We start from the raw sequence: 26,666 nt of genomic DNA on the forward strand, positions 1-26,666 counted from the left end.
TTTTTGTTTAATGCTCATTCCCAAACACTGCATAACATTCTTTATTAATACTGTTTTCTGAGGCTTAATGATTAACATACATCTTTTTGCGAACCAAATAGAAGCATGTTTTATACAGAGGCAAAAGAAGAACTGTAGAACATTCAGTCCGTGCCAAACCAGAAATAAGCCACTAAGTCCCAAATTGCTTGATGTAGTAACAGAAATTGTAGTAGAGCTTATACTCAGAGCAAATGATAGTGCCAACAAGTAAATACTTTTGGGTTTCATGTTTTTTGAAGAATGTTTAAAGCCATCTCTTCATAGAGGATGGCTGTTGAGAAGTAAAGCTTTCTTAGAGTGTTTAGTTGTTTATTAAATACTGGCATTGTGGCAAAGATGTTGCAGATGATAGTTTTGGAAAAGTAAGTCAGCATGGAATTAAATATTGTTTTGTTCTGCCATGATGAATATGGTTTATTAAAATAAATGATACTATTTCTGTTTGCCTCAGGTGCAACATAGCAATTCCAAAGCTTTTTCTGATTGTTCAGTGTCTTAGCTCTGCCCTCTGTCTCCTGGCAGCAGTGGTTAGAGCTCATACTCACTTGAAGAAGGTTCTTTCTAACCATTATTAGCTTGAGAAGAAAACTATAGCACTAATGAGACTTCATCTTTGTTGAAAAGAATGGCATCAGAACAAAATCCTTAAAGTTCATTACTAGTTGTGTTGTGATGACCCCAAAACATTCTTTTCCTAAGTTGGCTATCTCTGTGTAGGCCTCTCAGAAGACAGTAACTCTTCCAGCATATCTGTGTTCTTTTCTTACCTACTGTGCTTTGTAAAACTTAACTTGTAATTTGGAAAGTATTTACCAGCCTACACTGAAATCTTGTATGATTTTGAAATTATACGTGCTTCCATCAACAACTAAGTATTAAAAATTTATAGTTGCTATCATACTGAAAATGTGATCAGCCTGTGGTAATGGGTGGTTATGTTATTTCCATAGGTTTGGCAGTTTTCCACTAATGGACCAGTGTTTTCATCTCCATGCATCTCAAGCTTAACTAAGCAAGAAGTATTTTTTGGATCCCATGATCACTTTATTTACTGTTGTAATACAGAGGGTGATTTACTGTGGAAATTCAAAACCACTTCGAGTGTATATGGAACACCGTTTCTTTTCCAAAGTAATGACTCAAAGAACAAAGTTCTTTTGGCAGCAGTATCTACAGATGGCAAAGTGTGGATCCTGAATGCCAGGAGTGGAACAGCAGAAGGAACAGATACGCTTTCAGGAGAGGTTTTCTCATCACCTGTAGTATGGGGAACAAAGCTCGTTGTTGGCTGTAGAAATGATTATGTTTATTGCCTAGATTTGTACATAACAGGAAAAAAGGAACAAGAAGGATGTTAGACTGCTGCTGCTTAATTGTTTACATTTGTAAATTAAGAACTTGAAGGCCTTGTCTATCTCTCTGCCTATTTTGCTTTAGGCAAGAGTTGCTTTGTGCAGCTTTCTCAGCATTTTGCACCACTGAAAATGCAGGTAAGTGATGTTTGTTGACTTGCTGTACTGACTGAAGGATGACTGCTCGGCACTAGCCACAAGTTTCACTGTCCTTCCCTCATTTCCCTGCTCAGACTGATGAAAGAAAGAGTGTTTCAAATCATTTGGAGTGTTGTGCTTTTACCTGTGTAGCAGGAAAATGAGAGTCAGTAGTTTGGCTTCAAGTACTTGTACGGCTGGAAGAAACTCTGGTAAGGTGCCACACTGTGCAACTGGAATTAACATTCTTGTCTCCCTGAGGGAGGAATGTATTCCTTTCTGTGAATCCAGCCTAGCCTGTGCCTGCCTCTTGCAGGCATCAGACCAGTGTTTGTCTAGTTTGATTGGAATTCCATTAGATGCTAAGGTAGCCAACATTCTTTGTTCAGTCTAACTTTTTATTGATTTCTGAGGATGTAGCCTGCATTCTGTGTACATAATTAATATTAATAATCTATAGCAACTTGGGGCCCTCCCTGGCTTCACTTCAGCTAAGTCTGTATTTTTCTCTGTGGAAGTCAGTACCAGTCACTGTATTCTAAAGTGTCTATTAAATGTCAATGACAATTCCCATATGAGTTCCTAGATGAGGTGTGTAGTATTCAAACCAAAGCTTGCCAAATTATTTTTGAAGAAATTTCAGTTAATGCTATCTATAGTGTTTACAGAGTACTGTTCATAAGGAATTGTATAATTTTTTTGTTGTTGTCACAAACATCTTAAAAAGAATTATTGTCAGTAATGCAAAGCAAGGATTTGCAGACAGAAGTACTCTTAATTCAAGAGTATCTTCCTGATTACAAACCTTCTTAAAGAGCTGTTTTAGAAACTATCAGTCATCTCTCTTCTTGTGAACCATCTACTTCGAATTCTAACGTTCTGAGTTAGTTAAAAAGTAAGTAGAAGTTGCAGAGGCTACATTACATGTCTTGTTCATCCATTTTACTGTTAGGAGACGGGCACAGGCAAGACGCTTGTGACAGCAGAAGTTCCGTTATAAAGCAAACCTGAAGTACACAGACAGCAAAAAGAGACACAGAATTGATACATCCCTGATAATTTTGATTGAGTTATAGTTTAATTAGAATTAAAATGACATTAGTATAATAAACAATTGCACTTTAAAACATTTGAAAAATTAAAAAAGTACACAACAAATACCCCACAATTATACATCTTATAGTTTTTTATACATTACTATATGAACATAGAGGTTAATCATATAACCTGGTCAGAAGAAATGCTATTAATGTGTATAAGTTACAAAAATTGAGACAATATACTACATAGTGGTTTGTTTGGTTTTTAAAACATTTTTGTGTTTTAAAGTCAGAAGTAATGGTTTGTGTTGGTTGGGTTTTATTTGTTATGTTTTGTTTTTGTTTTTTTTTTAAACATATTTATTTCCAACACTTTATCAGAAACAGATGTAACAAAGCTAAAGCAAAGTAACACTTCACTTCATTGGTATTTAGTGCAAATTTTTGTTAGTTTATCATGAAATGTCATTATTGAACATGTACTTTTTAGAAATGTTTCCACCAAGTTCTGTACGTAATACAGATTCCATTATTACACTAGATACCTTTATGGTTGAAAAAAACAATCTGGTTTGAAGCTTCAGCTTAAGACCATCCTTAACAAAAGCTCTGTTCTGTGTGCTATAAGTGTATTGTATTGGAAAATTGCATCGTTATGTCATGTACAATAGCACCTCATTTTGCTATGCTTTCTGGAATACTTTAATCCTGATTTACTTCACCTTCTCTGTATTAAACCTGTATCCCTATCCCAAGGAATAATCCTAAAGACAGATTTCAGGCAGTTTAGTTCTTGTAACTACAAATACATATTGCAGGCTTACAAAATTCACAAAAAGAATAGATTTAAGAAGTACTAATTCATGGTGCTAGCAGAGCAGAAATAATTACGGGCCAAATTCTTTACTTGGAAAATTCTTTGCAGAGATTTTACTATGTAGCAGTAAGTATTTTTTTTCCAAATATTTGAGAACAGCATTGCCTCATCTCCGTATAAAACATTCTAAATACTTACATTAATGGAAAAAATGTTACTTCACAGGTTTGTGTTTTAAATATGAAAATGAGCAGAAGTGATTGCTTAGGAGGCTCAAAAAAACCATCTTGCTGCTGTTCTCATCATCTCCATCTACCATGTCCTGTGTGTTTGTGCTGTTCTAACCACAATAGCAAGCCTTTGCTTTCTGTTTGGTGGGAAGCAGGGTATTCAGTAATAATTTTACTGTTGAGCCCTTTCTGATTCTTGGGATGGGAATTCATGGCAGATTTCAGTCTGTTTTCTGTATAATTTGAAGTGCTACTGCTCGTGCTGCATACAGCAGTTTGGCTAAAGTATTTCCATGAAATGCATGTGGTATCATTCTATAACAATACAACTTCTTTTCATCAAAATTATCAACCTTTATCGTGCTTTAGGCCTGAAGTGCCTCCGAGCCTTACCATTACTAAGAGATCATCAAATTTGTTAAATACGGCCTTGTAAAACCTTGTTGGGCATGTTACAGGTTTGCTAACTAGGCTGATTTTTAAAAATATAGATATAGCTATTTCCGTAGGATATAAAGGATAATACAATTTTTATTATACTATGGACTTTATCCTTTTTTTGCAAGAGCAAGGGAGTGAACACCACTATTTTAGGTACAGAGAAGTAATAAAGTATCTGCCACAGTGGGTAAGTGAATTATGGGCACTAAGTCAACACTCACTTAAGGAGGGTAAGTAAACCCTTTCAAAGTGTGCTGTCTGTATTGGTCAAAGTACAGGAATTTACCTGAAATACCCAAAGTTGCATGTGAAGTAAAACCAGGAGAATTGCAGAGCTGAAACTCTAGAGATGCTCATTGACCTAGCTTTCAGGTCTCAGTTAACTTTAACTTCAGTTAAGTGGTCCTGCTCCTGTGGGAACTTCCTGAGACCAACTCTGTAAGTATAGGAGCACAGGAATAGTTTTACTTACTTTAGTCCCAGTCACACACAATTTAAAGTTTTAATCTGCAATTGCTGTCTCTCTGCATGTTAAATGTGGCCAAGCACACAGTGATGCACTTAAATGACTACAGTAAATACTGACTCCCTGGCTTCTGGAAGCACCTAGGTTGGAAACAACATTCAAGACCATCAAGTCCAACCATCAGCTTGACCTACAAAGGCCTATCACCAAGCCACATCACTTACTGCCATGTGCACACATCCCTTAGATGGCTCTGGCAGCAGGAACTCCACCGCTTCCCAGGACAGCCCATTCTGTGACAATATTCATCCTAAAATCCAAGCTAAGCCTCCCCAGCGCACCTTAAGACTGCTTTGTCACGTCCTACCACTTGTCACCTGAGAAAAGAGAGTGACATTTCTTGCTGCCACCTCCTTTCAGGTAGTAGCAGAGCAGAGGCTTCTTTCTAAAAACTTGCTGACTTCGGCATAAGTAGTAATTTTTTTGTAAAGTTGGATGAATTGTTTTCTTCTTAGGACTAAGGGAATATTAACACAACAACCCTACGATAAAAAAAAATTACCTCAGCATTCGAACCACCTTCCTATTATTTGCGGGTGGACAGAAGTCTACCAACGTTCTTCATTAGGTAAGACACTTTTAAATAGCAGGTAGAACTACTGACAGTTCATACAGTTTAACACTTGAGAAAATTTAGAAGTAAGAGAAGGGAACATGCATCTTGCATTAATTTTCAACAATGGACTGTTGAAAAACTTTTCTGAGATCTCCACTCAACTGTAGAGATCTAAAACTCCAGAACCAAATTCAAGAGAATTTAAGGAGCTGCTGAAGTTCTGCCCCTTGTTATGATACTGGCTAAAATTTACATCCAGTATCTGAGCACTCTTGAATTTTTGAGAGAGACTGGCTCTGAAATTTGTGACCTCACTTAGCTATTTGTCAAAGCAATGGAATATATGACTTGAATAGGCTTTACAGCGAGCTAGAGCAAAATGGTAATCAATTCAGTTTCCAGTCCTCCAATACATGCATTTTCACTTTTGTCATGTGTTTAAGAGCTGAATAAATAAAAAGAAAGCAGTTAATAGGCAGCAACAGAGATATAATTTTACAGTTTACTTTATGATCTGTGGACAGTCACTCCAGGCTTTTGCTTTCCTCTTGGCCAGTGCAAGCCAAGCTGGTTCTGTTGACACAGGGTTCGCATCAGGTGTGGAGAATCTCTTGGCCACCTCTTTTGCCAGTGGTGTTGGTGGAGCAGAATCTGAAATTTCCACTTTGGGGAGGAAGAAACAAAACAAGTTTTAGTTGAACCCTATACTTTGTTGGAGAATTTCAGAGATTTAAATTCTGTAAAGGTGTTCTGATTTAACACAATACTACAACTCTGTTAGTTAAATCTTACTTATTTGCAAAATAATCAGATAAAGAAGGAGCAGAATTTCCTTTTCCAGAAGCTTTGTTAAATGTTCTCAGTCCAAATTACTTTTAGATGCATTTTCACTTTTTGACTATTTTAATAAGTTTTAAAATTGCACAGATGGCAAAAATTACTTTTTTAGAGCAATTTTAATGATGCGTTATTAGCTGTAAGTAGTAAACGAACAGTAGCAGGAGCTACTGCTGTAGGCAGAAACTTTGAAAATTGAGTAATTTGAAAGGTTGCAGTAATTTTAAATGCAAACTTTTATGGTAGCATTTAAAATGCTATTTTAAAGGCTGTACTCTTAGCAGTTCCTGTTGCAGAAGATTCGAGTGAAATAGATCACACTTTTCAATTTTTTTTTTTTTTTAAGCCTTTAGAGGAGAATTCAGCAAACCTATTTTAAACATTTTCTAGCCTGGTCTTCTGCTTATACTGCTCTACTAACTGTGGGAAACCCAAATCAGTGTATCATCATCCATAGTGTAGAAATACTGGCTTGTACTATATTTGTGCTGTTGATAATGGCTGCCTGACTCCAACTGTAGACAGTGATCACATGGATATCCAGTCACTGTTTCCTTTATGACCAACACAGTTCTACACTTTCCCTTTAAGGAAATTCAAAATCTCTGATTCCTCCTGAAATTCAGCTGATACCTGTATTTACTTTCAGAGAAGCCCACATTATTTACAGTGCAGCTTATAAAAAGGTTTAATCTTTTCCTATCTGTACTCCTCTCCAAAACCTTTTGCCTAGAACTATCGCTACAACTGTTACTTCCCAAAGGTCATGGTATTTCATGTATCTGCTTTATTGTTCCTGCCTTTTGAATGTACAATTATTTCAATTTATCTAAGTGACAAGTAAAGGAGTAAGTCCTGCTTCCAGCTGTCCAGACCAGGTACTTGGCTGGGAGAGAAAAATCCTAAATTCCAAAATGACAGGGTAGCCTCAATTTCGTTTAGTTGGTGTTTGTATTTTTGAATGAAATGAGTACTCAGATTTCTGGGGGAGTTTTTCTCCTCTTCAGCTGGGGATGCATGGGAACATGATGTGTCTTATTTGCCACACAGATGCATTTAGTAGAGGTTCAGCACCATCTGCACTGGGAGCTAACTCTCAAACTAAAGGCAAAACAATACTGCAGTTGCAATTTACAGCAAATCAAGTTCCCTTAAGTTCACCAATCTTGTTCCAGAAGTATTTGTTGAATATGGCATGGGGAGGGAGCCTAATATCTTAGTGGGGTCTTTTTTATATTATTTTTTTTAAATTAATCTGGGGCAATCCTGAAAAAGTTGAATAATTTGAAGAATCAAGTTAAAATGATGTACTGGCAGCTCATGAGACTGCAGCCAGTTGTGCTGAATGCAAATGCATTTATAATTGTAGAGGTAATCCGAGAGAAGAAAAAAAATCATTCATTTTCTCAAAAACATGCAATACCACTTCTAAAACTACATTACTGCTTGAGTAAAGGTGAATCTCTCACTGTACCTGTCACAGAAGTTGGAAGGGTGTTAGACTTCTTCAGCTGCTCCCTTCGTTCTAGTCTTGACACAGCCGTCTCAATTTTCTTCTCCCCTTCTTGAGGTGTAGATTTCTGCAGTGTGCTCGTTTTGCTGCTGCTTTTATTATCTGATTGATTGCTTACAGCAGCCTAGAACAGAAGAAAAGTGGTAAATGAGAAACAATCTGTAACAAGGCAGCCATAAGTAAGAGGTGTCGCACTTGATGCTTTCATTCGTTGCTTGTCTTTTCCTCTGCTTTCCTTTCAGGCAAAGAATCCAAACACTCCAATACTTCTAAAAGTAATAGTTATTAAAAAGCTTGCAAAAGAAAGCAGCAGAATTAATTTTTTCAATTTGTCACTTCAGTCAAAATATTGAACAGTATGAACCACCCTACCTGTTACACAGAGGACAGAAGAACAGGGTGACTTCACACCCACTGCTGTTTTCTTCCACCAGTTATATATGTTTCTGACTATAGATCTGTCTGAGAAATACAGGTCTCATCACAGACATTAAAATACACAGTTAACCACACAGCTTCCCTTTTTACCATCCATAGTATCTAGATACAGCATCACTGCTTGTATAACCTGTTTTAAGCATTTGAAAGTTTTGTATGACAGTTCATTTCTTTCATTCATCCATATTGTATCCAAGTATTATGTCAGAAGTGAATTCAAACATTAATGTTCACCAATAAATGAATATAGCAGTACTCAAGCTTTGAAAGAAACATGTTGCATACCATTTTTCTGCTGCACCAGCTGCCCAGCGGGCAGGCTTATGATTATCACTAACTCCCCCGGATATTAAGGCATCACAGTTTATACTACGACTGTCACAATGTTGCACATTACCTTCTATTGGAGCAAAAGGCTGCTTTTTACCCACTGTCATCTTTTTATGAAGTCTGAACAAACCAACTGCACATGCAAATACTTCACATAATAACAACTGGCTAATACTTTTAATGGAATCATCGGTGTTTCTAAAGATATTTACATTTTCTTTAGCCAGCTTCTCTGCTTGCTTTGCCTCTCTGGCTTGTCTCCTCTCTTCCCTAGTAGCTTGCTGCTCACGAAATCCCTTCTGTTTTTGCAGTGCTAATGTGATCCACAGTGGTTGTGAAGTTTCAACTTTTTCCATCAATTTAGAGCCATCCAAAGAGTGTCTGCTCTGTAGGACTGGTTTTTCTGAAAGAAAACATGAAAGTAGTTGGTTGAATAAGGAATATCCATTGTCTCAAGTAACCAGTACAACTTCCCACCTTGTGAAACTCTGCAGCTAAGCTCATAGACTTTTGTGTCATTCACAGACCTTCAGGAACTGTCAGATCCTGAATGAGTTTTTACTGCCTGAAGAATAAGTCCTAATTCAACACTCCAGTACTTCAGCCAAGTTGAAAGTTCTGTACTCTGATAAATGCACTCTTAGTATTTTTTAAAATTGCTATTTGAGCATTAGTTGGTTTCTCATTCAGTGTGGTGATTCAAGAGCAATGAAAGGTGGATGTAACCTTTTCTTCTGCAGCACAAGAGCTTTCTGGATTTTCCAAAACTATCATATGTCTCCACTGAAATGGTTCAGAGACAGCAAAACCTGAATTACTCCCTTCTTGCTCTTGTTGCCTTTGGCTATTCCCAGAAACACATCAGGCTTTATTTAAGCAATTGATTGAAAAGCTTCATTGAAACTAGTAGCCAAAGCACCTGTAAGTCTGATACCACATAACTAACTTTAAATATCTACACTCGTGTTTGCAAAAAAAGTATTTGAGGCTAAAAACATCTCTGACAGCAAGCATCTTGTAAAAAATTGGGTCTTGTAGTCAGTACAGAGCTGTGTAAGGCACTGAGGGTAACTGTGAGCAGCACTGTGGGTGCAAACGTCCTCCTGCAGAGCACAGAAACCCTCAAACGGCACAAGGCCCTGCTCTCCTAGAGCACAGCTGTGCCTCCAACTAGTTTCCAAAATCCTCATTTAAAAATGAAAGGAAAAAGTCTATCTGTGTTCACAGAAACTGTAAGTAGGTCACTGAGATGCAATTTTAGAAGTCTTGATGTTTACAGAAGTCGAGAATCTTTTTAAACTAAATACTGTTTGCCCCAGAATAGATACAATATGATGCAAATTATAAAACTGACTCCCTCCACTTTGATGGCACCATTACACATAGAACACAAGTCCATATTTGCCTAACTAGGTAACATCTCTATCAAGGAAAACTCACTTCTGTCACCTTGAAATTCACTTTCTGAAGCAGGACATACTGGCTGCATTGAGTTTATGTGTATCTGAATTAAATAGGAAGTCTCATTCATTCAGACAACCCTATGCAAAGCAGTGGCACTCCACACATAATACGTGAGGTAAAAATAGTTTAAGTCCAGATTTCTTCCTCTGGACTTCAGTATCTTATTTTGGAATTGCAGACAATCGCAATTTAAAGTACATACCTTTCTTCAATGGCTCAGGCTTTTTGTCATTTTTTTCTCTCCAGGGAATACTTAGAGATGGGAAAAATGATTTCTTTTCTCTGGTTTCTTCCTCTTCATTTTTGCTCTCGTTCAGTGCCACAGGAGGCATTGCTCTGTCATCTTTTCTCCAGCCCCCATCCGATTCAGCCTTAACAAACCTCTGCCCCAGTGTATCAGCCAGGTGTGATCTGTTCATTTTCGAGAGAGGAGATGACGGAGGTGTTTGGCTGGCAGGCTTTGGAGCTAAGGCAGGTTTCTGTGGGAACAGCGACTTGCATGCTGGTTTCTCATGAGGAGGTAAAGCACTCTGGCTGGTGGCTGGCAGTGGTGTGCCCGCTTGTGAAATCTCCAACACAGAAACTGAAGAATCTTTTGAGTCTTTTAAATTCCCGTGGACATTTGCTTTCCCTATACCAGGGGATGTACTCTCCTGTGGAGCAAAAACAGCAGATTCCTTTTCGCCATCAGCTGTGAGTAGTGGGTCAGGCACACCATCAAAACTGTCTCCTGCACTGTATCTTTTCTTTTTCCTCTGCTCTGCCTGTTGATCATAATGGAAACGTAAAGAATAGTTTGTCCTCCGTAACTTTATCCCAAAGGGAGAAACGTTTTCTTCTCCATTTGGTGCTGGCTTATCTGTTTTTTTGGTGCTGTTATTCTGCTGATTTTCCAGAGCACCTGGAAGTTCGGATTGGGGTAACTCCTTACCTGGAGAACGAGGAAAACTTGGAACAAGGAAAGACGGGAGATCTTTTGCAAATTTACAACCTTCTGTGTTATCTGTAATTTCACTGTGTGTTTCTATTTTCTCTTTAGCCATTTCAGATAAGTTATCCTTTAAAGTGGATACTACATCCTCATTTGCATCAGTGGACGAGCCAATGTTTCTTCCTACAGCCACTTTTTCATTGCATTTTGCTGCACTTACATTCTCAGTGCCTGAATTGGTTTTGGAACCTTCTGAAAATTTCTGCCACGCTGGTGTTATTGAGAACTTTGCATTTGCAGATAGGGTTTTCCTCAAGTTACCATGGGGAGAACCTCGTCCCCGGGGCGTCCAGTCATCGCTGTGTCTGCAGGCACTTACTCTGTCTTTCTCATTGTATTTGCCATTTTCTTTATTCTTTAAGATTCTAGAACGGATAGAGGCCCACTCAGCTAATGTGGCTTGGTCCAACGCCTCTTGTGTGTATTTCATTTTATTGTTGCTGGGTTTGGGACCTGGAGATTTTTTCTGGGCCTTCTCTGGTGAAGGAATATCCACATTTTTTTTCTCTTCTGTTAAGCCAAGCAATGATTTACAAGCCGTGTCCTTTATCTGGTTCAGGTTAACTGCTGTGCCGCACAACTGTGCTCCAGTAACTAGAATAGCTGTATGGGGTACACACACAGATGATGGGAGCGTATGAGAGCCCTTGCTGGAGGTGTGCATCATGCTATCTTTGACTGATGGAGAAGATAGTCCTGCTCCTCTGGCAGGCATGACTGGACTCAGATTTACTTTCTGAAATATGATCTGTTTATCTCCAGAAGACACTTGAAATGTGAAGGGTCTGGATGCAGTTTGTCTTTCATCTACCTCCTGCCACCTAAGTTCTTCCCCTATTCGCTTTTGTTCTTGAGCATCAACTTCTCTCTTCAGTTTCTGGGCCAGGATTTCTTCTACTGTTTTACTCCCTTTTTCTGGCTGTTTGATTTTTTGGGGTCTTGGTCTTTCCTGGAGCTTGTCATCTGCTGGATTCCTATCAGCCCCTCCAGAACGCAGCTCATTCTTATCATTTTGCTGCTCCAAGGATTTTTCCTGTTGCTTTTGATAAAGATTTTGCCCTTCTGTGTCTATTTTCTGCTCTTCCAGCTTGTTCCACTCTTGTTCCTTTTGCTGTTTCAGTTCATCTTGTTGCACAATGTCTGTACTTTCCAAGTGCATTTGTTTGATGAGTTTATGTTTTCTCGGCTCTTCCCGCCTCTGTTTCTTCTCCAATAGCTGCTGGGATTGCTCTTCCTCTGTCCTTTCTCTCTCCCTCAAATGCTGTCTTTCTTCCTCCTCTTCCTTCTGTTGGCTGGGGCCCTCAAACTCTTTCTCTTGCTTCAGTTTTATTTCAGCTTCTGGAAGCTCTTTCTCTTCTAGTTCTCGTCTCTGTTTTTCTTCTTTATTTTGTTCCATTAGTCCTTTTTGTTCCTCTATCTGGTTTCTTTCCTCTTCCTCCTGACACCATTTCTCAGTCTCATGTTGCCTCAGTTCTTCCAGCTCTAGCCTCTCCTGCTCCTCCAGCTCATTTCTCTGTTGCTCCTCCAGCTCCTTGTGCCTCTGCTCTTCCAATTCCTGGTGTTTCTGCTGCTCTAGCTCTTGCTTCTTCCGTTCCTCCAGTTCCCAGCGCCTCTGTTCCTCCAACTTCTGTCTCTGTTGCTCCTGTTCCTGGCATTTCTGCTCCTCCAGTTCTTGTCTTTGTTGCTCTTCCTGTTCCCAGTGCTTCTCCAGCTCTTGTCTGTGTTCCTGACACTTCTGTTCCTCCATTCCCTGTCTCTTCTGTTCGTCCCATGCCCTGTGCTTCTGTTCCTCCAGCTCCTGTCTCTGTTGTTTTTCCCATTCCTGGTCCTTATGTTCTTCCAGTTCCTGTCTCTGTTGCTTGTTCCGTTCCTCACACTTCTGCTGCTCCACCTCTTCTCTCTGTTGCTCCTCCAACTCCTTCTGTCTCTGCTCTTCCAGTTCCTGGCATGTCTGGTCCTCCAGCTCTTGCCTCTTCTCTGCCTCCAGCAGTCTTCTCTCCTCTTCCTGGCAGGTTTGCGGTTCAGTTTTCAAAGATCTCTCTCCTTCGAGGAGATACTGACTACTCTCTTTTTCATTGTCCCTTCTCTCTTGCTCTTTTTGCATCTGCTCCTCCAGCTCTTGGCACCTTTGTTCTTCCATTTCTCTCTGTTCTTCCATTTCTACAATCTGCCTTATCTTTTCGGCTTCAAGGATCCCCCAGTGTTCTTCAATTCTTTTCTCCTCTGCCAGCTGAAGCTGCTTTGGCTCATCTCTGTTCTGGATTAGTTTGTCTGCAGTAATGTGTCCATTATAACCTGGGTATCTGTCTACAAACAGCTCAGTCTCTAGATCCTCTGGCTCAAATTCTGTTATCGTTAAGCTTTGTGATCCCTGAAATAGGGAGACAAGTATGGAGTTACTTAACATTGCCCACTGGCTTGTTATTCTTTACAGTGAAAAAAACTAAAGCTTGCAAATGCAAAATAATGTCTTTTCTTTAAAGATAATGACTCAGATCTGAAGCCTTCAATTTACAGTTAATTTCTTCACAAATACCATGCCTCTCACCTGTACAGATGATAGCCTTTTTCAGAAAGAAAATATCTCAACAGTGATAACTACGGTGTTAAATTAACAGTCGCTATTAGAAGTACGAATTAATCCAGGCTGAGATCTGCCATTTCAGAAGGCTGAGAAATACGAAGTTTCACACTCGGTTCGATTACTTAGAACTTTGTTCATAAAGTTTGAAATAATTAGCACCTGCCTCAGGGCATTTGTTTTGCCAGCTCTTCTGTGACAAATCTAATGTTAACATAAAGAAGCACTGCAGTGCTAATCAGGAAAGAACGGTGCTCAGGGGAACAGAATTTGGTTGCTTTTCTCAAAGCCTAGCCACACCGAACTGAGTCTCTGTTTCTAAGGGCTGCCCAGCAATGCTATACTGTTCCAAGGCACATGTTAACTACTGCCTGGTTCTGCGTGTTTGCCTCACAGCACAGCCAAGTAGGTGCAGTGCCTGCAATAAACAGAAGGTCTTTTCCACAGCTTACTTCTCATCTCTGTAACGAAGATGAGCTGCACCTGAACAGTGCTGTCCAGCACTTTCCGTGAGGAAAACAGTTCAGTTAATGGCCTGCCCAGCTCTCATCTGTACAGTTGTTATTTGGCTCCAGTTAAATAGAAAGAAACTAAATGGTTAGATTTAATATCTTCATTGTAAGAGTGGATAAGAAGGATCAGTGCTTTCTCTTATATATGATATTAGTTGAATAGTCCCATTTATAAATGCTGATAAGATGTCAGGATAAAAACCAAAGTAACCACGCAGTAAGCATATTAGAACTAGGATTTGTTATCTCACTCTCAAAGCTGCAGAAAGAGCTGCATTACTCATGTCTTTCTCTTTCCTCTAAGACAATGATGTGAGCACTGTCAGAACCTGCACCATTCTTCCAGAAGCTTCAGACCATTATGTCCTAATTTTTATTATTACTTTTTTAACTAGATTAGCTAGAACTAGAAAGTTCTCGAGTCTAGAATACTAATGGATGTACCTCAGATTTAAATAGCATTTGTTTCAGCTAGCAATGTTAAAACTTTGTTGCATCTTATCTCCAGGTAGGGTTTCATCTTTAGGTCTTGATTTCAAAACAAAATAAAGCAATCATCTGTTTTGTTTTGGCCTGAAGACACAAGATTTGTCCAAGCTTTCACTAGGTGTCTCCAATTAATATAAATTACATCTTAAGGCAGTCCTCTGCTACTCCTGGTGCACTCAGTTATGGCTACTTTGTACACAGCTTCAAAAGCAACCTCCTCCTCTTGTTATTTCACTGAAGGTTCAATACCTTTGTTAATCTCTTGTGCTTTCTGGACATTCTCTGCTTTTTTGGCTTTACGGACAGCTTGTGTTTAGCTGCACTGTTGTCTAGACGAACAACAGCCTGCGGAACTGCATCCAGATTGATTGTTTCAATTGTGCCGGAACAGGAAAATTGTCTTTTTGGCCGGGATGACTTGACTGGAGTTACCTGTTTGTATCACAAATACAAGAAATCTCTATTAAGTTGCTCACTCGATTTAAAAATATCATAACAAACACACATACAACAAAACTTGACAGTTTTGAATTCAAAGGAACTATTAGCTTTTAACTATTTGTTATCTCAAGCCCTATTTTTCCATTACAGTAGTTGTGAACTTTGTACAGCTGTAACATTTTTCTGTTTCCAGAACCACACACATTTTCATACCTTTCACTTAAATCTTGCTCACAATATTCTAACTGACTTTTTTCACAAAAAATGTCAGCTCTGCTCATAAGCTGTTGGGAACAACAAGGGCAAAGGCAGAGTTTTCAGCAGCGTCCCTTAGGACATTTTAAAGTTTGCTTACTGAAAAAGATGTGCATCTTTAAATACTTTAGATGGGACGCTTCAGGAAGAGTAAATCAGAATGACTTATCTAAGCATTATAACAGAGCAACTACAGAGAGGTACTGTCTGTGTGGTAGATGACTAAGCTATAGGGTCTCAGAGCCTCCAGACAAGCCTCTCTCCACAGCCATGTGGAGATGTCCAAGCAACAACAAAAAATGAAGTATGAGAATACTGGCTTTGGTGCTTTTCCTTATGCATTTCAAATGTTTTGGTTCAGAAACTGCAAATACAAGCAAAGTGATTTAGTGAGACAAGGGGCATGAGTACAGTGGAACTGGATGCCTACATGTGTAAGAGTGAGCCTGGAACCACAGCTTCTCCTGTAAAACACTGAGCTGTCATCCCGAGACCTGTGTTTGGCTCAACCCCAATGGAAAAAGAAGGCCAAAAAAAAGGGAGAGAACGTTTTCTGTAAGGAAACAAAGTCACACACGTTTTCAAGACAGCCCTGCAATTTTCTGAGGTTAAGCATATGCTAATTAGGGAACCAATTACTTAAAGCTGATGGAACATTTTACATACGCTTACTGAACTACATGTAGACATAACAAAGTAGTAGAAGTACTTAGGAAAATCATGGCTCTGTGACTAATACATCAAAAGCAGAAATGTTGTAGGACCGGCAGAGAGAGTTCTGCTGTTTCCTGCAATCAGCTCTCACTACAGAAACAGATTTCACAATCTTAGTGATTGCTGATTTACTATCCCCAAAACCATGCAATATTCACAAGATCTTGGATGATGATCACAAAACAAAGAAATGTGTATTAAAGCAAAAATCAACTGTTAGGCTTCTAATAGCTAAAACTGGAAACTAACTCAGAAGTTTCGTTACCTTTTCTTCCATTTGTCCTGTTCCAGGCAAATTCATTGGTCTCAACAGATCTGGAGTGTCTGCTGACTAAAAAAGAAGATTAGCACAGCTGGATATTAAAACTACAGAATCTAATAAATATGGTTCAAAGAACTTGTGAAGTCATGCAGTTATAGTAGATTCAGTTTTCTCAAGTCTTATTTCCTGTCACTACAGGACTGCTGGATAAGCAATTCTTGTTTCTAAATACTATCATTTTCTCATTGCTCCTTCAGTCACTAGTATCAACAAGAAGCAACTGCTGTCACTGGACACTACAGAAGGCGAAACACACTTCCTTAATGAGATAACTAGATTCAAATGAAAGAGTACAACTTTTCAGGATTTCAGGCAGCTCTTAATAACTTCTCCTGATCGAGGCCCAGTGAAAACTAAGAACCTGGTCTGTGCCCGATCAGGCATCAGTTCTGCTGCACAGAGCTGCAGCTCAAGATTTTCAGTAACTCCCATTCTTCACAGAGTGACCCGAGCCTACCAGAGCTCCGTAGCTACTGTCCTACTTGAAGCCAGCTCACACAGGGGGATTCTAAAGCACAGGGGTAGAAGCAGCATTAATTGCATCCGGAAACATTTTTTAATTATCACAGTATTACTTCATCACTTAATGAATGTTTGGATCCACTACACCAAGTGGGCATAAAATTTCCTTTTGAACAGATTAATAGTACAAAGCATAAAAATATAGCTTAAATATAAGTCTTGCCATCGATCCAATTTAGGAAAATCAGAAGCCACAAGCCAGCATGGGAAGCTTGAAGCGTTACAGTGCTACATGGTCCCAGCCACCAGGACCCCCAGACCCAAACAGATAAGCACATGGAGCTGCTACAAGACCAGCAGAAGAGACGGTAACTGAAACCAAGCAAGGTGCCATGCAGCAAAAGTCTCTGATAAAGCAGGCAGCAAGCAGAGCTCAGCAGGATAAAGCAAAGTGCTGAGCACTCTGGCAACTCAGCATTGACTTATTGGTATCTACCTATGTACTTGGAACCGTGATCTCCTGGGAATACCGACGTTCACTCCTTCTGTGTTATGAGAAAGAACTACGCAAGGCAGCATTAATTCCGTTTTCAGATCATAGTATTTGAAAGAGAGGCCTGAACATCTCTCTCTATTACACAAGGGAACTCCTGTGATTTATTTTTTTTTTTGTGATTCTTTCTTCTTTCCAGCTGGAGGTCACTAGGTGGTGACGTTCTGGTCTCCTGAAGCACGAAGACCATCCACAGAAGTGGTGTTGGAGTCTTCTCCCAGTTCCAGGCTACGTAGCCAAAACTTGCCACAGCCCCACTGTGCTTTGAGGCACAAAGGATGAACTAAACTGACTCCTTCACGAGATTATTTGTGAACCAGAAGAAATACACCTTACTTCTAATTGCATTTCTGGACTGCTGAGGGACAGGTGTGAGCGTGCAGTTCCTACCCAAGTGCCTAGCTCCCTGACAGCTCCAACTACTGCCACGAAGCAAGCAGTAACAGAGAGTTATGCTGCCTCTTGAAGCGGATGAAGACTGGGCCACCCTCAGCCATAAATCTCTCTTCTGTACATTTATCTTAACATAGGCATGACCTGCAGAGGACATTCATTGCCTTTCACATAGCCAGTGCTGGCTTTAGCACCCACAAGCAGAGGCTCACACCCTGGTTCCCTTCCAGGATTTTATGGGCTGCATGTACATGGTGGGGTTGTGGGGTTGCTGTGTGCCTTCCCCAGGGGTACCCTGGCATAATGTCAGCCTTTTTCAGGCAGGGGAGACTGCCCATTTGTCTGCCACATTCCCTTCAGTCATTTCAGCAACTTCCAGAACCAGCATCACAGCAGAGAATTTCCAGATTCCATCCCTTGCTATGTTTCTTCAGCACGAGAACAAGTCCCTTCTAGATACACGCTTTCCTGCAGTTCCTGGTATCAAAGTCTCTGTAGAGAATCTGAATCATTATTTGAATTACACTGCACATTTGGGTTTACAAATCATTCTCCAAATGTTTCACCACCTTATATGTCTTCAATTCCTGTCCAAGAGGAATATGGGTATTTACCCCAAGATCACGGATCTTGGGGATTTAGTCTCCAAACCTCTCTCATTTTGCAACGATTTTCAGTTTTGCCACAGATGCTGCGCACAGCTTTCTGTGCTGGAAAAACCATACTTCAAGACATATTCAGTTGCAGTTAAAAAATCCGGTCTGCTGGCTACTCTGTGAGTAACACATGCTTTGCTGGAGGTTCAGAGCAGATGATCAGATTGGCAAGACTATGGGACCCAACTCAGGAAACCAAGAGCACACGCTTCTCACCAGTCCAAGACGCATGAGCTATGCAATCCCACCCACATACAGCAGCCGCTGAGTCTGGCTCAGCCTCGCTGGAGACATCTGTTACGCCCTGGTGAACTTCACTGGTTTATTATCACTATAAAGCCGTGAAAACATCAGTAAAGTGCTTACTTTATTACCACTCTCTGAGAGCACCGTGTCCTGCTGAGAGTCAATCTCCATGAGGCTACCGAGAAACATATCCTCTTCTACACTAGCATTTGCCTCCCCCATTGTCCTCCCAGAAATTGTCATTTGCGGAGGCTGCCCAAATTTTATATTCTTGGCCAACTGTTGCTGAAAAACAAAAAGAGGGAGGGGAAAAAATAAAAATAAAAATAAATAAAAAGGTATTTAGATTATCAGCAAAACAATCCAAATCTCCCAAACGTTCTCCTTCTCCACATGGAAGCGGCACAGAAATACTCAGGACAACTTCTGGCTCCAGACAAATATACCATCCTGAAGCTCATGTTACTGCAGTATGGTGGCCCTTCCCTCTCTATTCCCCCCACAAAGTGACCAAGAATAGGAATTCACTGCCTAAGTTCTGGTTTGGGATGGTTAGCTTCAGTTTTCATCAGTGCTGAAAATTTATTGTGAATTTTGTGAAGGTTGCAACTTTCTATCTATTTTCATAATCTATCTCCTACATTAAGACTGTTTATAAAGTTAATTACCAAGACTTACCATCACAAAGAAACGATAAGATCACAAACCAAATTCAAACTGCCCAGTATCTGGTTCCTACATGGACCCCAATACGAGTTTCACTGAGAAATACAGAAGCTTAGAGTAGGTATCACATAGAACAAGAGTGTATCTTTTTCCTATACCACAAAATCATGAACATGGCTCAGGTGAACAGCTGGCAAGGGAAGGAATCCTTTAATACCACAGGGTAGACCTCTAAAATGATTCAAGTCAGATCAGCCTTCCTTTCATCGTTGCTCAGTGGCATTCTTGCCTAAGTTTACCTATACCAACTGCAAAACATTATCTACCAGTTTGATACAGAAATCTGGTGAAAATTCATGCAGTTTGTTTGTGCCCATGTGAATTTTGACAGAAAATAATGCAATTCACCTAGTACAGCATGTTGAAATAGTGGGCAGTTTTGAATGGCAGAGGTTTATTTCCACTCAGATTACTGTTAGCGTATCCTCTGTCTAACAGCAAGGGTTCCACAAAATCTTTCCAGATTTCTGTGTTACAAATATAGCTCTCTGACTTGAAATGTTACAGATGTCCACTGTGCAAGAGGGAGTCAGAGAGATCAAACACTGTGAAGGCTGTAGTTGTGCTCTGCTCTGCTCCTACAGCTCCTCCGATACCAGTAGAACGCAGCTTCAGAACAGCTTAATTCAGTGTGTTTTCTAAATTGAGTTTCCTCCCTGGTTCATCCTAAAGTCATATTCTTGAGAAACAGTTCTCCCAAGCAAGAAATTGGAAGTGACAGGATTACTCTAGTAACTACTCATAAAACTAAAGACTTGTGCCTCTGCTCCACAGTGAGAGCATGAACACGTACATGTGGTGCAAACTGTTTTGGTGGAAGGGAGATCTGTTACTCTGTCTTCTGATCAAGTTCTTGATCTAATGTGAGTGCAGCATACAGTGGGAGCTGCGTGTCAATGAAGCTATTGTGCTGACTGGGATTAACTTTAAAAAGTACAGGTGTTTTTAATAGCCATTGAGGATTACAATGGAAAATCATGTACATGTATATATAAAGGTTTGAAATTATGTTTTCCAGATATTTCCAGGAAATAGGATAACTTCAGTATTTCTGGACTATATACAGATTTTTAAATTACTTTGAATTGTAAAGATTTTTATGCTCAGACACGCATGAGTTACTTTAAAGATATAAAAAAATCTAATAGCCCTCACAATACTTATAGGACAAAAGGCTATTTTTGTTATTATTTACTTAAAAAAAAAAAACTTAAACTTCATTAACAGTTTTCCATGGCCTATTGCTTTCAGTGCACACTCATCTACAAAACCGATGCTGAATATTCTACATCTAAATCTCAAATAGCTTATTGTTGCCACTAAGCAAATTTATTCTGATTGCTTTCACAAAGCAACATAAAATCTGTTCCTTACCCTTTTCTGAAAATGTGCGTATACTCCAACCAAACTGCAACTATTTCCTTATAAATTCATAAAAATACATTCTGTACCTGGTCAATCATAAGAACCCCAAGACTGCACCATCCCTGAACGAGAAGATAAAATCCACAGGTTTGACTTGGAGGAACACATTCAGGTAGCGCAACCCAGAGATGGAGAGATACATTTATTTAAGCTTCAAGTGCACTGAGAAGAGACCATATTCCCTGAAAAGAAGCATCTGCTTTGAATTTCTTAAATGTTTGTCTTACACAAATATTCCAGGACACATCTATAAACCCTGTGCTGACAGCATGTGGGCGACAGTTGCCTAAGGAGGGTTATTTGCAATTCCAGTCATTAGAAATTGCAGGCGTGACATTTTGCTGTTCCACGATTGTGCAGTCACGCTCAGGATGCTTAAATACCCTGCAGAAATATCCACACATGAATACTGATCTCAGTTAAATGCACCTGGTTTCTTTTGGTTTGTGCAAAAAGGCTATTAATTTAGCAGTCAGAAATTACCATCCTGCACCAAAGTCTCATTGTCAGCTAGAAACAGCTGAACATCTCCTGCCTGTACCTTCTGCTTTCAGTCTTACCAACTCCAGTGCAGTTTCTTCATCCCTCAGTTTGCAGACAGGTATTTTGCACAGACATTATAAAACATCCACAGTGACAAACTGCTACCACACTTGACCATGAAACAACAGCCAGTGGGCCCACATATGGGAGCTTATGAACTGGACCACTAAGCTGGAGCATGGGCTCCAACCACAGCTTACCTCATGGCCACATTTTCCGTGATTCAAGTGATGCGTAAGTGTGTCTGTTCACACCCAAAGCAGGTGGCTGTGAGCAAGGTGCCATTCAGCATGGGGCAAAGCTGTGCATGGGAAGTCACAGCTGCCTCCACCTCCCCTCTAGAGGAACAGGAACCAACCACACTGGGCTGCTCCCTACCTAGGGGATCTGCACCCCCACCTCTTCTTGCTCACCTGTGCCCAACTGCTGGCTTCACTGGAAGGAGTTGTGCCCTTCACATGCTGCAAGGTGCAGGAGGTCCACCTGTACAGTACAGTACTTACCAAAACACAACCTTGGGGTCACAATCCCACCGCTTTATTTAAGATATTCTGTACTGCGGCTCTTAATCATGCATTTAGTTAATAAAGCCAAAGAAATATTGAGAACTTAGAAAAAAATTTATACTTTTGCACTCATTCCATTTTGAAAATCTTCCACAGCAATGACGCAGACTCAGTTTTACTTCATGCAAAATAATTTGCTAGAACATGATACTACTGAACCAACATCTTTATATCAGCTTAACGGTAATAGCTTCAAAAATAAAACTCAAAAGTGAAATTGCTCTGCATTATTTGGCACCTGTGGTGAATTAAAAAGCTTCAACTTTAAAAACATTTGTTGTGTTCATGTAGGAAATGCCACAGAAGACCTTCCATATTAACCAGCAGTGAGCCCAGATGGACATCTCCTGCACAGGCTGCACATCTCTCTCATTCAAATTTGGCTATTCTTCTGTGTACATGCCTGCCTGCATGCTGGATTCAGCCCTCTGAAACCACATCATTCTTATGGCTCTGTTCTGGAGTGAATCCAACCCTGATCCACAGAGCTACTTTCCCTGTTCAGTTTTAAATCATTAAAATAGAGAGCATTATTCTGGCTGATCCTCTTTGAACAATTCTTAGAAGAATTGCTGGTAATATTTTGCCTTCAACTCAAATACCTATTTTTCATGCCTGTTTGCCCACCTATATAAATAAATTACGCTTTCTAGTTTTACATTATTGTAAAATTACTAATTCATCAATAATACATGCCCTAAGAACAGCCTTAACGCTGAAATCCCACTTGGCCCTGCAGTTTCTCCCAGTGATCAAAAAATCAAACGACTCAAGAATGTATAAGAACAGGGTGAGCCCACACTATGAATACCATCATAAACGCTCCTAGGACTTGTGGCGTCTGAGCACTTTTGGAGTCAACAGCAATTTGGAACCTTTTATGAAAGTTTAATTGCTTTCTGAGCTTTTATAAATAGAAAGGAGGAAGAGAGAATAAGGAGATGTGTGCTAGAATGATTTGAAAAAAGCAATAAATCCAGTTTATAAAGTAGAAATTGTCAAATGTAAAAGGAAAAAAATTAGGATTCACTGGCACTAGAAATATTGGCACTACAGAAGTGATTTAAGAAAATATAAAGCTGGGCAATCTTTTAGTGAAAACTCACTCCCAGTTCTATAGAAAGAAGAGCATTAAGTTAAAAGATAATAGCTCTGAGATTTAACGAACAGCCTTTACAGCCTTGCTGAGGTCTGGACAATAGCAAATACAAAGAGCAATGGGGAACAGGTTGGACAAATACAAATGTGCAGTGCAGAGCAGGGGAAGCCCTGGCTTGATCATTAGCTATAGTATGTTAATGACTAAAAGAAATGGATACCAAAACTGATTAGTCTGACAACAACAACAAAAATATTACCAGGACATTCATCAGTACAAAGCCAGTAACATTTGAATTTAAAATTTGGTTTCTTAGAATTTGATCAAGAAGCCCAGATCTCCAAAATACGTTTTTATCATAATGAATCACTGTAATAAATGGTGTTTTAGACCATACATCCACATAAAATGAAAACATTTACCCAGAAGTTCCTAGATGCAGTAAGCTGTAAGACATACTCAACCTTTAATATTTCTTGCAGCTTACTGCCACTGCCTGAGGGATGCCAGAGATATATTCAGTGAAGGCAAGAGGCAGTGAACAAGCTGTCCTCCTGCTTGCAGGGATAGAGCAGTGCCAACACCATGGCATTCTCACGGCAAAGGGGAGACAGTGGTATAGGTGCACCAAGATACTAACACTGAAAACAGGTTTTCATCTTACTAAAGTTTCTATGGGTCTGAAAGAAACCATCTTTTGCTCTCTCGTTAACCTTTGCTGGCAAATATAATCAGTAAGATCTACAACCACAGCTGCAAAATAGGATGAGATTGATCTAACATACTTTCAAGAAAGGACAAAGAAAACCTACCTTTGAAAGGCAAGTCTATAAAGACATGCTTCCAGAGTCTCTTTCTGGCTTGTTCTGATACACTGCTGGATTTAGGCTTTAAACACTCCTTAGTTTTCATTCAGAGTCTTGCATAAGTAAAGCACCAGACCCTGATTAATTAAATGAGTTCAGCATTAAGAGTACCAGTAGTCTCTTAGTGGAACAGATTTAGGATAGACTTTCACGCTTCATCTTGAAAACCAGGTAATGATTAATCTTGGCAGATCCAGAGGACAAAGAAATGACTGCTTTTACAATAGTAGATTGCTTGAACTAGCACAAAAATAACAGCTTCGGGATACAACAAAGCCCACCTGAGGTTAACAAGAAGTCATGCTTTTCTCAGCTCAAATTCTAGCACACACTAAAACCTTAGAACATGACCAAATCCATTTATGGAAAGCCTGATAAGATAAATGCTGCTAATCTAAAAATCAATAAAAATAAATGAGAGCTGTGCCAGAAAGAACTAGTTTACCTTGAACATACAACCAAAAGAAAATTTCTACAATAAGAAACTGAACCAGCCGCATCAGGCCTGTATCATTACACAGCTCTTTTTGTGAGTTCATCAGCACTTCAAAGGCAGATAAAATGCCAGGTGAAAATGGGAAACACTTCGGTGGTCAGTGGAATGAGATCCAGCATCATCAGTATTAAATTGCTTGCGTCTCTATCCTGATTTCAAAACCCTTTCCATAATATTATCAGTTGGGCTTGTCAGCACATTGTCTTTTTTGACAAAGACTCAAGTTTTGCATGAATGTTTACTGTATCATCACCCACAATTTCCTGAGGATTGTTACAATATGCAGAGGTTTCCGTCTCCACTTGGAGCACACTAAGTTCAGAGTCAGCACAGAACTCTGAATTCTAGCATTACTCCCATGCTGAGAAGCACCTTGCCAAGCAAGCAGAAACTGGAAGTGCTTTAGAAGAGATGACTGTCTCCTTGCTCTACCTTGATCTTGCGGTTGTCGAGTGCTGTAATGGGCTGCTCAGAGAATTGGTGGAATTCCGATTCCAGGAGGTATATAAGAGATATGTGGGCTTGGCAATAAGGAATACAGCTTAGTGATGGGACTTGAAATGTCAGTTTGATAGCTGAATTTGATAATCTTGAAGGTATTTTCCAACCTAGATGATTCTACAACTCAAAATAGTACAGACATTCCCAGTGGGACTGAGCTTGCAGAAAGGGATTTCAACACAAAGTTCTGATATTGGAGAAAGGGTCTAGTTCCTGCACCCCTGCTTTGGAAAGGGTTGCCATTTACTACATCAGGTTCTGCCTTCCAACCAGGCCTTGAATACTTCCAGGGATGGGCATTCGCAATATTGAAGGCAATAATTTTCATTCAAAACTGTAGGGTATTCAGACATAGAAGGAGCAAAACTTCAAAGAGAAAAGCTAACGTACTGAAGCCAAGACAAGGTCCAGCAGGCAAGGAGGGCACAGCTCCCTGCTGAAATCAGCGGGCTTAGCATACAAAGGACACTAAAGCATTCTGCAAGTGAGGTCCAACTACTGCACATCTTTGCCCAGAGCCAGTAATCATTTTAAATATGACTTCTAGCCTAGCAAGTAGAATGCATTAACGCTAAATGACACAGGGAAATTTAAGCTGAAAAAACAGCACAGAGAAATTGGAGCTGTCCTAGCATGGTTTCTACTTCAAAGTTTATCTTTAGTCAGCACAGTCAATGCCATTCAGGTGCTATGTTTGCTGACAGCACTGTACAGGAAAAAAAGGAACAATTACATCCTGAAATTTTGCTTATTATTTCACTCACTGGAAAAGCTGAACTCCAGTTAGCAGTTTGGAGGTAAAAGAAATCACTGATATTTTATTAGTCATCTACATGGTAGCGGCACCTACACAGCATTAAAAATTTACCAGCATTGGACAGAACATGCCAGCAATTCTCAGCAATAAACTGATATATGCTCCTGAAGAACAGCTCTTTCAAGGTCTAGATAAGCAGAGAGATAAGCGTAAGCTTTGAATCCTACAGATACACAAAAAGTAAAGCAGAAACTTAGGTAGAGCAGGAATGGGATACAATTCTGGAAAGGAAGGGAAAGCAGGTCATGTAAAGCTCTTTCAAAGCAAACATCCAACTGAATTGGGTATGTAATTACTGATGTACTTCTTATTGTGGAGAGTTACACTTATCTGCCTTTTGTAAGCACTGCCCAAAGAACAGGGAGAAAAAGATTGCGAAAGAAATGTAATAAGTACAAAATGATACTGAAATGAGCTTTGCAAAGAATTCTCACTCTGTAGGCCATTTGCTGTCACCTGAGCCCCATTTCTTTTTCCCTACCACATCTGCAACCAAAGCATAAGGATCAGGAGATATCAATCCCATGAGTTCGATTCATATGAATTCCACAAGATGCAGACACCCATGCAGTTTCATGCTTGCAGCATCACAGCTGTACCTTTCAAGACTAAAACCCAGACCTCCTGCAAACTATCCAAACTGTTAAGACAGCTTTTGGCCAGATAATTCACATAGCTCAAAAACAGCCCTCAGGCCCAGAAAGCAAACCAACTTTATCCACACTGGAGCTCCAGAGACCATTTTCCACCACATTTTAAATATTTTTCCCACTTGTAATTTCTTACCTGAAGAGTTTTGACTTTTCCTAAAACGTTCTCCTGTGACATTGCTTGGACGGCCTGTTCACTCTCTGTTCTCCCATCAGGTATAAAAATACTGTCATGGGAAAAAGCTCGACTGCCCATAGAATAGTGGGAAGACCTGGAAAACAGTTAAAAAGTACAGCAATTAACTTATGAGAGCATCTCTTCATATCATAACTGTGTTGCTGCATAGATTTTTCCTCCCGTCTGTCCTCTATATGAAAGCTTTGACCATTCTCAGAAGAGAGGTATCCAAATCTCTCTTACCAAAAGGCTGATGATTCCTTCTCATACAGCTTCCCTCCTTGGTAGGATGTAAAGTAGAATAGTTTTTAACAAAAATACTGAAAGGTTAAATCCATTTTCCTTAGAAGCCTCAGATCTAAACACTACTTTTGGGATACAGAGTAGATGATGATGATGCATATGTTACTTTAAATAAGGTAATACCTAAAAAGACTGCTTTCATGCTTAGCCAGAAGTT

General features: G+C 39.7%; 2 protein-coding genes across 4 annotated transcripts in view; one reads left to right on the plus strand and one right to left on the minus strand.

Annotated features, from left to right (window-relative positions):
- AASDH (aminoadipate-semialdehyde dehydrogenase) overlaps window positions 1-3,964 on the plus strand; it is a 24,098-nt gene extending 20,134 nt beyond the window's left edge. The window contains exon 16 of the mRNA XM_019614836.2: window positions 993-3,964. Within this exon, the coding sequence (XP_019470381.1) occupies window positions 993-1,400 (408 nt within the window). The 3' untranslated portion in view covers window positions 1,401-3,964. The remainder of the gene's footprint in view (window positions 1-992) is intronic.
- Window positions 24-26,300, minus strand: CRACD (capping protein inhibiting regulator of actin dynamics). 3 transcript variants are annotated; one of them, XM_010710120.3, is made up of 9 exons: window positions 26,165-26,300; window positions 18,460-18,624; window positions 15,973-16,038; window positions 14,547-14,729; window positions 9,927-13,086; window positions 8,473-8,663; window positions 7,454-7,616; window positions 5,649-5,805; window positions 24-2,539 (listed from the first exon to the last, which is right to left on the minus strand). In XM_010710120.3, the coding sequence occupies exons 1-9, from the start codon at window positions 26,282-26,284 to the stop codon at window positions 2,527-2,529; spliced, it is 4,218 nt and encodes a 1,405-aa protein (XP_010708422.1). In that variant the 5' UTR covers window positions 26,285-26,300; the 3' UTR covers window positions 24-2,526. The 3 variants fall into 3 exon arrangements, with proteins under 3 accessions (XP_010708422.1, XP_010708426.1, XP_010708425.1); XM_010710124.3 differs by lacking the exon at window positions 26,165-26,300 and adding an exon at window positions 23,511-23,692; XM_010710123.3 differs by lacking the exon at window positions 18,460-18,624.
- Between the last annotated feature and the right edge of the window lie 366 nt (window positions 26,301-26,666).

The sequence above is a fragment of the Meleagris gallopavo genome, chromosome 4, assembly GCF_000146605.3.
Source record: "Meleagris gallopavo isolate NT-WF06-2002-E0010 breed Aviagen turkey brand Nicholas breeding stock chromosome 4, Turkey_5.1, whole genome shotgun sequence".
NCBI lineage: Eukaryota > Metazoa > Chordata > Aves > Galliformes > Phasianidae > Meleagris > Meleagris gallopavo.

Coding starts and splice junctions, on each gene's coding strand:
- CRACD (XM_010710120.3), bottom strand. CDS start 26,284: ATGGGCAGTCGAGCTTTTTCCCATGACAGTATTTTTATACCTGATGGG. Junction 13,087..14,546: donor AGCACAAGAGATTAACAAAG/GTATTGAACCTT, acceptor TCCCTATTTCAG/GGATCACAAAGCTTAACGAT. Junction 7,617..8,472: donor AGAAGCTGGCTAAAGAAAAT/GTAAATATCTTT, acceptor CTTCTGTTCTAG/GCTGCTGTAAGCAATCAATC.